At 37.4% G+C, this 13,315-nt stretch overlaps 1 protein-coding gene across 7 annotated transcripts in view; it reads right to left on the bottom strand.

The window, feature by feature from the left end:
• Window positions 1-13,315, bottom strand: part of NFAT5 (nuclear factor of activated T cells 5) — a 141,115-nt gene that overhangs the window by 74,424 nt on the left and 53,376 nt on the right. For 4 of the 7 annotated variants that reach the window (XM_031002553.3, XM_055366291.2, XM_031002555.3 and 1 more), the window contains one exon: window positions 3,460-3,585. In XM_031002553.3, the coding sequence (XP_030858413.2) occupies window positions 3,460-3,585 (126 nt within the window). Of the gene's footprint in view, window positions 1-3,459; window positions 3,586-13,315 lie in introns of those variants that run through there. The other 3 variants (XM_055366292.2, XM_055366294.2, XM_055366295.2) reach the window with 2 other exon arrangements.

Genomic DNA, 13,315 nt, shown 5'->3' with positions numbered 1-13,315 from the left:
GAGGTGGAGGTTGCAGTGAGCTGAGATCACACTGCTGCACTCCAGCCTGGGCGACAGAGTGAGACTCTGTTAAAAAAAAAAAAAAAAATTAGCCAGGTCCATGTGGTGGCATATGCCTGTGGTTCCCAGCTACTCAGGAGACTGAAATGGGAGGATCACTTGAGCCCAGGGGGTTTAGGCTGCAGTGAGTCAAGGTCACACCAGTGCATTCAGCCTGGGTGACAGACCCTGTCTCTTAAAAAAAAAAAAAAAAAAAAATTAGCCCAGTGTGGTAGTGTGCACTTATTTCCCAGCTGAGGTGGGAGGATCACTTGAGCCCAGTAGTTGAAGGTTGCAGTGAGCTATGATCGCACCTTGCACTCCAGCCTAGGTGACAGAGCTAGAACATGTCCCTTAAAAAAAAAATGGGACAACAAAATTGGTGACTCTGAACTCTACCTCCCAGATTCTGACACTTGGCCCCATGAAGAGGGGAGAAATTGTGTCTAAATAAGCCCCTTTCCCCCACACCTTGACCCTGGGATTAGAGGACTAAAATATATTATTGATGGGAGTGCGTAAAAGTATGAATTGTGTAGAAGCAGATAAAGGCTTGAAAGACGCCCTTTTACCCAATATTCTGGATTGTGGATTAGCAGCATCATATTTACTTATTCCCTTAGTAACAGGAAGAGGAAAAAAATCTAAATTGGTGAATCTGAGAAACACATTTTAAAAAATCAAACAACAAAAAAATGTCCATGAACACTCATATGCCCAGTCTTTAAATTTTAAAATTTAAATTAATTTAAAACTTGTCAAACACAAACCTTTATGGCAGAACTAGAAGTCTGTTCCCACCAGGCCCTCATACCTGAGAGCAGCCAATCCGGCTCCTTCAAAACTCTGAAGAATTAACTATATCAAGAGTCAATATTTTTACACATTTCATATTTTTTCTTTTTTCTTTTTGAGACGGAGTTTCACTCTTGTTGACCAGGCTGGAGTGCAATGGCACGATCTTGGTTCACTGCAGCCTCCGCCTCTCGGGTTCAAGCAATTCTCCTGCCTCAGCCTCCGGAGTAGCTGGGATTACAGGCGCCCGCCACCACGCCCGGCTAATTTTTTATATTTTTAGTAGAGACGCAGTTTCACCATGTTGATCAGGCTGGTCTTGAACTCCTGACCTCAGGTGATCTGCCTGCCTGGGCCTCTCAAAGTGCTGGTGTGAGCCACCACGCCTGGCCCATATTTTTTCAAAAATGCTAAAGATTTTGTAAAAACCCATACAAGTCTAAATTAACATGCCTTTCCCTAGACATCTATCTAGCCTTTTGGCTAGAAAAACATTGAGTAACTTGGTAATATACTCCAAGTAACTCTGACAGTTATATCACCAAGAATATTAATATGTCCAATAAAAATATAATTCTAATGATATATACTGATTTCCTTAAAATAATTATTCTGTGATTTAAACTCTCTTGTTTATAATGGTAAGGTATAAAGTACTCTTTCTAAGCTATTAGAATCCTAGAATAATCTACATTGGTTGCTAAATTTATATTTCGAAAAAGATTTTAAATGACTTGTTAATGATCATATAAACTTTCTGTGTGTGACTATAACAAAACTAGAAAGTTTACCTTCTTACTCTCTTTGCCATCTTTACAATGTCAATAATTTCAAGATAATAAGAATGCATTACTTCAAAATAGTTCTTTTAATTAGATTTCTTATTTTCATGATTTTTCAACTCACAGCTTTCAATGTAATTTATCTTGAGAGATTTTTCTTAAATATACTGTGGTGGGGAGAAGGTTAATATTTCATTAGGGACCCAAATTCAAGAACTTTTAATATTTTTTTATATATATAAGAATTTCTAAAATTCAATTTGGTATTATCTAAAAGGAAGAATTGTTCTTTTTCTAAACCTAACTTTTTTTCAGCTTTTAAAAGGAACTGGATCTACCGTCAACAGATGTTAAAAAGCACAGAAGAAACAGACTTTTAGTTCTATATAGATTCAACGTATCTTTAAAAAACAATCTCAAAAGATACAAAAGAAATCAGTTAGTCAATTTCTACTTGTGGATTTAAAGTGAAGTATCTCATAAAAAATATTTTATCTTTGTCATATTTTATTATCAGATGCAATTTTAAAACCAGATTTAAAACTTAAAATTCCAGAAAAATATCATCAGAGCCATTTTAGAACCCAGTGGATATAAAGCAAACCAGGTCATCTTATCAATTTGATTACTAAAAAGTTCACTAATTCACAATTAAATCCACAGAAACTGTTAGAAAGTGTCTGGCAACACATGAACAGTGAACAGGGCTGATCAGTTTCTTTGCCATATTTAAAGTTTTCCTGCCTTCAACCAGGAAGGCTTCAACAATGCACTATGCAGCCTGAGAAAGATTGGTACATAAGGTTAATGGTACATAGGTTAATGCATATGAGAAATATATCTGAAGTTATACTATAGTACCAATATCCTCATTTAAACCACAACCTTACACTTTACTGTTCTCATCTTGAAACTAAAATAATTTACTGAAAACAATGCTCTGATAAACTTTAAATATCATTTTTAAAGATGAGAGGTGTCATATTAGGCAAGAAACTTCTAATTAGGACAGATAAAACTTCAAAATATATATACATATATATGTTTCCTTTTTTTAAAACAAACACACTTAGCAGTCTATAAATCCAATATTAGGTGGGTAAACTAATATTACAGGAAAGACTGATACTAATTTGTCACTGATAAGACTTTTTTCTATTAGCTTGTCTGTCAATCTTTTATTTTTATATAAAATAAAAATTTGAGCCAATTGTATATCATTAAGTGTATGATTTCAGAGCTTAGTAAAAATAAGTCTAATAAATTTCAAACATTACTTTCTATACCTTTTCATCAATATAAGAAAATGTCTTTATATAAAGATTATATTGATGTCCTCCATTACTTTCAATAAATTGAAAACTACGAAGTCACATATATTTTTAAATATAATAAAAAGGTTTCAGTAACATGCTATGAATATAAAAGACACTTGAGTGCTTCAGTCATTTTTCAGATCATATAAAATATTTTCCCTTGGTGCAAGTCTTTAAAATTAATTATTGAACAGAAACTCAAATATAATTTTCTATTCACAGCTTGGTATTTAACCTTTTTAAGCGCAGTCAACCAAACAACTTTAAGCTGGTTCCCATATTTGAAGACAAGGTCCATTTTAGGAAATGGCATTTATAGATGAGACAATGTAAAATTTTAAGAAATAAGAATTACATTAAGAAAATAATACTGAAAAAGTTTAAAGTTAAAAGTACATATTTTAATGCCTCTTTTTAAAACCCTCAAATCACACTCTTTTTAGTATGAATTTTGCCAGCACTGTTCATGTTGGCCAGATTTCATGTTGGCCCTAGTTTTCTTTAATAAAGTAAAATGAAATGCATACCAGCAGCAACAACAGCTGGAGGAGGCGAGCCTGCCTCACCACCGCTTGTCTGACTCATTGATGCTACAGATGTTTCTCTAGATGGAGGTAACTGTAACTCCTTTGGGAGAAGATCATAGACAGATTCTGTGGGGAGGGGAAAGAGAGGAGAAAACAATTTTTAAAAGAGATTCAGTCAACAATCTAATATGCACAAAATGAGTATGTCTTTTCTCTCATGAGGAGAACTGTATTATTCACAAACAATCCCACAAAATTAATGTAAAGAGCTATTAGCAGCTGAGCACAGTGGCTCACACCTGTAATCCACGACTTTGGGAAGCCAAGGTGAGAGGATTGCTTGAGGCCAGGAATTCAAGACGAGTTTGGGCAACACAGTGACCCCATCTCTACAAAAGGTTTTTTTTTTTTTTTTTTTTAATCAGCCAGGCGTGGTGATGCACACCTATAGTCCCAACTATTTGGGAGGCTCAGGTGGGTAAACCGCTTGAGGTCAAGGCTACAGTGAGCCATGATCATGCCACTGCACTCCAGCCTGGGTGATACCCTGTTTCAAAAACAAAAAAAAATTTTTTTTATTTTTTCTTTTATTATATAATCTTATTGAACTGAAAAATGAATTTCCCATTAGTTCTGTCCCCGTTTTCTTCTTGGCTTTATTCCTTATGTTCAAGATAGTCTCTAGAAAAAGTTATTAACATTGAAAATTGGATAAAACTAGACAGAATGGAAGAAATGCCAAATAACCCAAGATGGTCCAGTATCTTCCTTTGTAATAGTACGAGTAAAACCTACCCTTTACATATGAAATGGCATATACTACTGTGGATCAGCTTTAAATTGGCTTCTCCAGTCAATTAGTATAGTCCTGCTCTTTTACCCAACACCCTTGAGAAAATATTTTAATTCAACACTATCATAATTCATTTTTCCCAATTATTAAAATAAATCAATCTAATCAAAGAAAAACTTTGTGGATTGAAGCTTAAAAAAAAAAAGGAATGTTATGGCTCAAGCAAATACTTCTTACTCTCTGAGGCATCTCCAACCCTGGAAAGGCAAAGGTAAAGGAAACTCTTAAATCAGACTGCATAATGCATAAATACCTATAATTAGGTTACGATTACTTTTGTATTCCAAATTAAAGAACCCTGTATCTTTAAAAAATATTTTGTAATACTATAATTGCCCATAAAATTATATATATTAAAATGTATTTTAACTTTTTAAAAAATCCTTTATTGTATAGGTTTTTAAAAGAAATAATTCCAAAAATATCCTCTAAAGGTAGTAGAATCCATGTTAGAAGGAACTTCAAAAAACCAATTAGAGCCGGGCACAATGGTCATGCCTGTAAATTCCAGCACTCCGGGAGGCTGAAGGGGGTGGATCACCTGAAGTCAGGAGTTCGAGACCAGCCTGGGCAACATAATGAAACCCCATCTCTACTAAAAAATACAAAAAATTAGCTAGGCATGGTGACGGGCACCTGTAATCCCAGCTACTCAGAGGGCTGAAGCAGGAGAATCACTTGAACCCAGGAGATGGAGGCTGCAGTGAGCCAAGATCGCACCATTGCACTCCAGCCTGGGCAACAAGAGCGAAACTCCTCCTTTTAAAAAAAAAAAAAAGAACAATTAGAGGCATATCGCATATACTTATTTTCAAAATAACTGAGGCGTGAAATTTAAGGGACTTGCCTAGTATGCCAAGAAATCCAACATTCCAAAAATTGAAGAAGATTATTAATTATCTGCCTGAGTACTTTAAAATACAAAGGTAACACCATAAGACGTTTTATCCATGGTAAGAGACAATATTTCTAGTTAACTGCTTACTGGATTCATAAATACTTTGAGCTTCCTAGTTAATCACTAAAGTATATATCCTAACTTTGATGTGGATAGGGATAAGGAGGAAGGTCATGAAAGAAAGCTAAAATTAGAAGTTGTACTCTTAAATGATCTTCATTCACAGTAAAGAATAAACTTAGAAGTTTCTTTTGAAAAATGCTGTTACCTGGGCCAGGCGCGGTGGCTCACACCTGTAATCCCAACACTGGGAGGCCAAGGCGGGAGGATCACTTGAGGTCAGGAGTTCGAGACCAGCCTGGCCAAAATGGTGAAACCCTGTCTCTACTAAAAATACAAAAAGTTAGCCAGGCGTGGTGGTGGTCACCTGTAATCCCAGCTACTCGGGAGGCCGAGGCGGGAGAATCACTTCAGCCTAGGAGGCGGAGGTTGCAGTGAGCCGAGATCACGCCATTGCACTCCAGCCTGGGCAATAATAGTGAAACTCCATCTCAAAAACAAAAAAAGAATGAAAGAAATAAAAGAAAGAAGGAAAAATGTTGTTACCTAATGCTTGAAATGTTCATCTTCAAAGCATGTGGCAAATTCAGCATCTGTCAGAATATAATATGCCCTGACTAAAAATTTTCAGTTTGTTAAAATGTTGTTAAAAGCCTTAAGTAGACGGCCGGTCACGGTGGTTCATGCCTGTAATCCCAGCACTTTGGGAGGCCGAGGCGGGTGGATCACCTGAGGTCAAGAGTTCGAGACTAGCCTGGCCAACATGGTGAGACCCTGTTTTTTTCCATCACATAAATCATAAATGCATTTCGGTAGATCTTTTTCTCTTTTTATTGAATCTGTTTCTTTTTTTTTCAAATTTCCTTTTTGTTTGGGCAAAAAAAAGAAAAAAAAACTTAAGGCCAGGTGTGGTGGCTCATGCCTGTAATCCCAGCACCTTGGGAGGCCGAGGCAGGCAGATTACCTGAGGTAGGGAGTTCGAGACCAGCCTGACCAACATGGAGAAACCCTGTCTCTACTAAAAACACAAAATTAGCCGGACATGGTGGTGCATGCCTGTAATCACTGCTACTTGGGAGGCTGAGGCAGGAGAACCGCTTAAACCTGGGAGGCGGAGGCTGCAGTGAGCCAAGATCGCACCATTGCACTCCAGCCTGGGCAATAAGAGTGAAACTCCATCTCAAAAAAAAATAACAATAACAATAATGATAATTAGCAGGGTGTGGTGACACACACCTGTAATCTCAGCTACTTGGAAGGCTGAGGCAGGAAAACTGCTTAAACCCGGGAGACGGAGGTTGCAGTGAGTCAAGATCGTGCCACTGCACTTCAGCCTGGCCAACAAAGCAAGACTGTTTAAAAAAAAAAAAAAGCCTTTAGCAAATTACTTCCACCTTTCAAACAATATGGAGGGAGTAGAGATAGGGAGAACCTAATTAAAACAGAAATGCCATTATCATCAAATATTCATTGTAATACAATTATCTTTCTCATTCCAGGTTGAAAATAAGAGTTCCTTAGACATAAGAGAGAAACACACTCAATCCCATTTTTTTCTTTTTTTATTTGAGATGTAGTTTCTCTCTTGTTGCCCAGGCTGGAGTGCAATGGTGCAATCTTGGCTCACCACAACCTCCGCCTCACAGGTTCAAGCGATTCTCCTGCCTCAGCCTCCCAAGTTGCTGAGATTACAGGCATGCACCACTATGCCCGGCTAATTTTGTATTTTTAATAGAGATGGGGTTTCTCCATGTTGGTCAGGCTGGTCTTGAACTCCCAACCTAAGTTGATCCACCCACCTCGGCCTCCCAAAGTGCTGGGATTACAGGCGTGAGACACCACACCCAGCCTCGAGTCTATTTTTTTCTTTTTTTTTTGCCCAAACAAAAAGGAAATTTGAAAGAAACAGATTCGATAAAAAGAAAAAAAGATCTACCCAAATGCATTTATGATTTATGTGATGGAAAAAAATTTATCCTAGTAATAGCCCAATCACTAATAGCATGTTACTAATCAGGATTTTATCTCCATTTCTCCAATTATTAAAATAATCAAATCAAAGCAAAACTTTGTGGATTGAAACACTCTAACTTTCCCAAAGAAGGGTATAAAGTTGAGGTATCATACCTCTCCACTAGAGGTATGATAGTAATGTTACTAAAAAGTACATGGAAAGAAATTAAATGCAGAACTTGTTATATTCCACCCCTCTCCAAAGTCTGCCCCTCAAAACAAACAAGTAAAATGCAAGGTCAAGTGCAAGGTATAGGAAGCATGGATTCCTTCACCAAAGATGTTTTCTGATTAACTGACTCAAGTGTTTGGAAATAAAAGAAGTCAGCCTGCCAGAAGTTTATCATGCCTATCCAAGGGAAGCTACAGTTCATATAGTCATTACCAGCACAGGATTTTATTTCAGACATAACTGGTTTGGTTCTGCTACTTTAAATAACTTCTCTAAGACTTAAATCATCATTTAAACTCTTCTTTTACCCCAGTACCCCAAAGATATTCCCTCTAAACTATAACCATACAATCTGAACACAGCCACTGGCCTTTCTCCTAAATCTGCTTCCCATGGGATACCTAAAGATTAAAGGAATATAAATTATGCTATTAATACTGCTATTCAACCCTAAATTCAATCTAAATTAAATGCTTTTACAGTCTCCACTAGCCAATGAAAGAAATCCTGAATAAGAGCACATGCATTTTATTTATTTTATTTTATTTTATTTTATTTTATTTTATTTTATTTTATTTGAGTCAGGGTCTCACTGTGTCATCCAGGTTGGAGTATACAGACACAATCAAAGTTCACTGCAGCCTCCAACTCCTGAGCTCAAGAGATCCTCCTGCTGCAGCCTCCCGAGTGGCTGGGACCACAAATGTACACCACCACACCTGGCTAATTTTTTTTAAAAAACTTTTTGTAGAGACAGAGTCTCCCTCTGTTGCCCAGGCTGGTCTCAGACTCTTGGACTCAAGTGATCCTCCTGTCTCAGCCTCCCAAAGCGCCTGGATTACAGACATGAGCTGCACCTGGCCCATATGTACTTTAAATCTATGAAAATGACAGTCCTAAATAAGTGCCAGCTACTTCATGTTATGCCACAGTATCTATTTTTCTTATGTTATCTTTTAAATCAGTTCAGATATATAAGAGAATAATGAAATTCCAGGTTTATAAACACAAGATACGAAGAAACAGAATGGGAAATCCCTAATGGAAAGGCAGCTTCTGAGGAAAGACTTCCTTAGAAAACAAAAGCAAAATCACTTAGATGAGAGAGAAAAGAGAGTGAGAAAAAGTGAGAGAGAAGGGATATGGGTATTAGATAAGGTTTCTCTTTGGAGTGATAAAAATGGCAATGGTTACACAACTCTGTATTTATATTAATAACCACTGAATTGTACCCTCTAAATGGGTAACCTTTATAGTATGTAAATTATATATCAATAAAGCTGGTTTTTTTTTTTTTTTTTTTTAAGGAAGAGAGTAATAGAAGAAGCACAAGAAAGAATTAGACAAGAACAAGCAGGGTATCTAACAGTGCTCTAATAAACTTCATGGACAAAACCATCTCTCTTCACATAGCTTCTATATATAAAGAAGGCCAAGCTGCAAACTAATTTGTCTTTTAAGGCTCTTCTACTAGAGGATCAGGAAAATGCTGCAGGCAGTTATCCTAAATTCAGTAAATTATGTGATAAAAATCTTTATAAGTTATTGTAAACAAGATGAAGAAATATAGACTTAATAAAATAGATGACTTCTAAACAACAGTACCCAAAAAATGTATAGGTTCAATCTGGAAGAAGGTGGTTATTATATCACAACTTGAACAAAGATATGAATTTTCAAATGACATAGGCATAAAAGGGATTAAATCTTATGTCATAATTCATCACAGATCATGAAAAACTGGAATATCTGCCCAAAGGAAGGAGATGAAACTTAACAAGGATTAATGTAAGAGCTGGTAAAATCTGCTCTTGTGCAATAAACTTACATGTACTCACTCTATTTCTCTCTCTCTCTCTTTTTTAATCTAGAAGTGATTTTACTTTTGTGTTCTAAGGAACTCTTTCTTCAGTCGGCCAAGACTAAGGTGATTATTTTCTTTTTATTTATTTATTTTTTCTCAGACAGGGTCGTGCTCTGTCACCCAAGCTGGAATGCAGTGGTGTGATCATGGCTCACCGCAGCCTTGACCTTCTTGCTCAAGCGATTCTCCCACCTCTGTCTCCCGAGTAGCTGGGACTACAGGTGCATACCACCATGCTCAGTTACCTTTTCAATTCTTTTGTAGAGACGCGGTCTTGCTATGTTGGCCAGGCTGGTCCTGAACTCCTGGGCTCAAGCAAGCCTCCTGCCTTGGCCTTCCAAAGTGCTAGAATTACAGGCGTGAGCCACCATGCCTGACCTGATTATTTTCTTATATATTTTTTTCTATTAATGCTGCTAATAATTTGTGCGATAATGTGTAATCAACTCACCTAAATTTCATTAAAAATTTTAGTTGACCAAAATGCCAAGGTAAGTGCACTGCTTAAGTATCCATGCAGTAGAATTAGGGCAAGTGCGATATAATAACTCCATTAACATAAATTATTAATATGTGTATAAGAAAAGTAGATAGGCAGAAAGGGAAGCAAGTTCAGAAGATCAAGAATCTGTCTCATGCTGGTGCATTCTCATAGAGCCCAGGGCAACTGGAAAAAGGAAATAGAGGAATGAAATCAACATTTTCAGATATTGAAAATAAATTAATGCTTCCCAATGTTGGGTGGAAAGGAAAACAATGTAAAAATGCACTGACTGGTTGGCTTGTTTAGTCATTCTGTAAACTCTAATAGATCCATTTATGTCACTGATTATTTCTGGGTTAATTCAATCCTTTATTATTCAACATTGTCTACAAGAGGGTGGAAGAATTTCACTACAGTGGGTCAAATTTAAAGTAGGCAGAAATCCTATTCTGAGGCACAGGACAGTGAGAGAGAAGAAAAAAATTGGTAATTTAATAGGGCAACTTAATTTTTTGTTTGTTTGTTTCTTCTCAGTTGGGCACTCTATGTCCAAACAGCTGATCACCCAAATCCCCTTCTCTACTGCTTTACTGTTACTGGTCATTCCAGGAAGAGATGAAAAGACCTCAAGAGTGCAGGGAGATAAGCCACAGGAAACAGCTGGGAAAAGACATGCTTTTCATGCTGTACTCACTCAGCAAAATAACAACATTAATAACATAATTACAGCTACTATTTTTTGAGCACTTTGCAGGGCCAGGCTCAGTATACGTATTTTTCTCATTTAACCTCAAAACAATCCTATGAGGTAGGTTTTATCAATAAAGAATGTGATATCTGTATTATAGTAAAAAAAGAAAAACGTGATGAAAGATGATGAAGTTTAGGACAGCGGCTTCCTTTGATGGGAGACAGGAGGAGTAGAAATAAGCTGAGCTACACAATGGGTTCACAGGTGTTCTTTTTACTGAAGTATATAATCAAATAAAATATATACAACAAAATTAGGGCTATACACGGATAGAGCACAGCCTCACAGAGATGCTACAAGGCTTAAATAAGTTGATCTCTTGAAAAGAAGTCTAAGTTCTTATTCTTTCTTAGAATTTTCATCCCTACCTCCCTACCTCACCCTTGTTGACCTAAGAGCTGGCATTTGGTGTTCAACTGCTTTCGGGCCAGAGAGTAAAAATCAAAATAGTCAGAGAGCCCATCTACTTTATGACTTTTCTCAAGACTGTCTTATTTACTTTCAAATAGTAAAATAAAGTTGTACAACTAATACTATGGACTTGCATCTATACAGAGGTGGATAATAAAAAAGGGGAAAAAAGCTCCGTGAATAAGATGTTTCTGTTTAGTTGTCAAGTAAGCAGCTAAAGAGAAATAAATATCTGTGGTAAAAAAGAATGTTCCTTTGTGTTGGGAATGCTTTAAAAATCTAACAAGAAGTAAACTAATGCTCAGAACAGATATTAGTTACTCAAACAATGAATGCTCTCTGATATGAAATGCAAACATTATAATCCTGAAAAATCCATTTCTAAACATTTTAATCTTGTTTTAAATATTAGATTTTACTTTAAAAAAAACCTCTAAATGTGAAGCTACTCTTGGAATCTGAAAGAGTTAGAAAAAACCTTCAGAAAATGGTTTGGGAAGGAAATGCCTTACTCTTCCACCTCTCCATTAACTATCTCGATCAGCTGGTAAATTCCAAGGTTATAATTTCACATTAAATATTCTAAAACAAAATGCCTGGCATCTACAATGTGCCAACATAGTTCTGCATTGAAGAGAGACAGCATTCATTTTGTTAAAAACACTTCAAGCTTGACAGTCATCATACTTGGCATCTCTACTGGAAAAAATGTACTGGCTGCAGGTCCACTGGATATTCAGTTTCTAAAAGAGTATGCAGTCCAAGAATAACTGGTAGGTAATGCTCTGTCTTAACAAATTTTTCTCAATTTCTAAGTTTAAGCCAATTTACTAGTCTGCTGCCACATATTTACTTATTCATAGCACTTCCGCCAGGTTGTATTTAATTACTGTTTTCCTAAAACAATCTAGTGTTTTAAAGTAATTTTAAATAATATACAGCAGTATAAATTATATCAATTTGGGGAATAAGAAAACTAACTTGAGTTCTACAGAGTTTTTTTTTTGAGATGGAGTTTCGCTCTTGTTGCCCAGGCTGGAGTGCAAAGGCACGATCTCAGCTCACCGCAACCTCCGCCACCCCGGTTCAAGCAATTCTCCTGCCTCAGTCTCCCAAATAGCTGGGATTACAGGCATTCGTCACCACACCCGGCTAATTTTGTATTTTTAGTAGAGACAGGTTTTCTCCATGTGTTGTTCAGGGTGGTCTCGAACTCCCGACCTCAGGTGATTCGCCCACCTTGGCCTCCCAAAGTGCTGGGATTATAGGCATGAGCCACCGTGCCCGGCCTTCCACAGACAATTTAATATAGTATAACATATCTTTTTTCTACTAGGTATTATTTTTCACTCAAAAACTTTAAAATTATGTTCAGCCAGGCAAAGTGGCTCATGCCTGTAATCCAGGCATTTGGGAGGCCAAGGTGGGAGGATCACTTGAGCCCAGGAGTTTTGAGACCAGCCTAGGCAACACAGCAAGACCCTGTCTTTACAAAAAAATACAAAAATTAGCCAGGTGAGGTGGTGCAAGCCTGTAGTTCCAGCTACTCGGGAGGCTGAGGTAGGAGGACTGCTTGAGCCCAGGAGGTCAAGGCTGCAGTGAGCCATGATTGTGCCACTGCATTCCAGCCTGGGTGACAGAGCAAGGCCCTGTCTCAAAAAAAAAAAAAAAAAGAAAAGAAAACTGTTCTCTAAATAACCTCTTAGCATGAAAGACAGAATGGAATATACCAGTCACCTAACTATTCTGATTATCTATATTTTAAATTTCTTTGTTATTTTCTGAAGAAATTTCTTGAGTCTATCCTAGAAGGAACAAAACTCTCTAGTTATCAAGAATCCATACACCACTGAGTAAAACATTTATGGTTTATTTATAATTTTTAGATATCTTACAAGAGTACCTTTTCAATAGAGCTTTAAGAACTTTGAGGCTGGGTGTGGTGGCTCACGCCTGTAATCCCAGCACTTTGGGAGGCCGAGGCGGGCGGATCACAAGGTCAGGAGATCGAGACTGTCCTGGCTAACACAGTGAAACTCCATCTCTATTAAAAATAGAAAAATTAGCCGGGCGTGATGGTGGGCGCCTGTTGTCCCAGCTACTCGGGAGGCTGAGGCAGGAGAATGGCGTGAACCCGGGAGGCGGAGCTTGCAGTGAGCCGAGATTGCGCCATTTACTCCAGCCTGGGTGACAGAGCCAGACTCCATCTCAAAGAAAAAAAAAAAAAAAGAACTTTGGACTCAGATGGAGTCCAAGAGGAATAAGAGGGCTCAAAGGAGGGTATCAGAAGCCTAGAGGGGAGGGGGAAGGATACCTATAGAGAATAGGGGGAGGCCTGGGAAGGGATTTC

The sequence above is a fragment of the Gorilla gorilla genome, chromosome 18 (assembly GCF_029281585.2).
Source record: "Gorilla gorilla gorilla isolate KB3781 chromosome 18, NHGRI_mGorGor1-v2.1_pri, whole genome shotgun sequence".
Lineage (NCBI taxonomy): Eukaryota > Metazoa > Chordata > Mammalia > Primates > Hominidae > Gorilla > Gorilla gorilla.
This window is presented reverse-complemented; position numbering and strand designations above follow the sequence as displayed.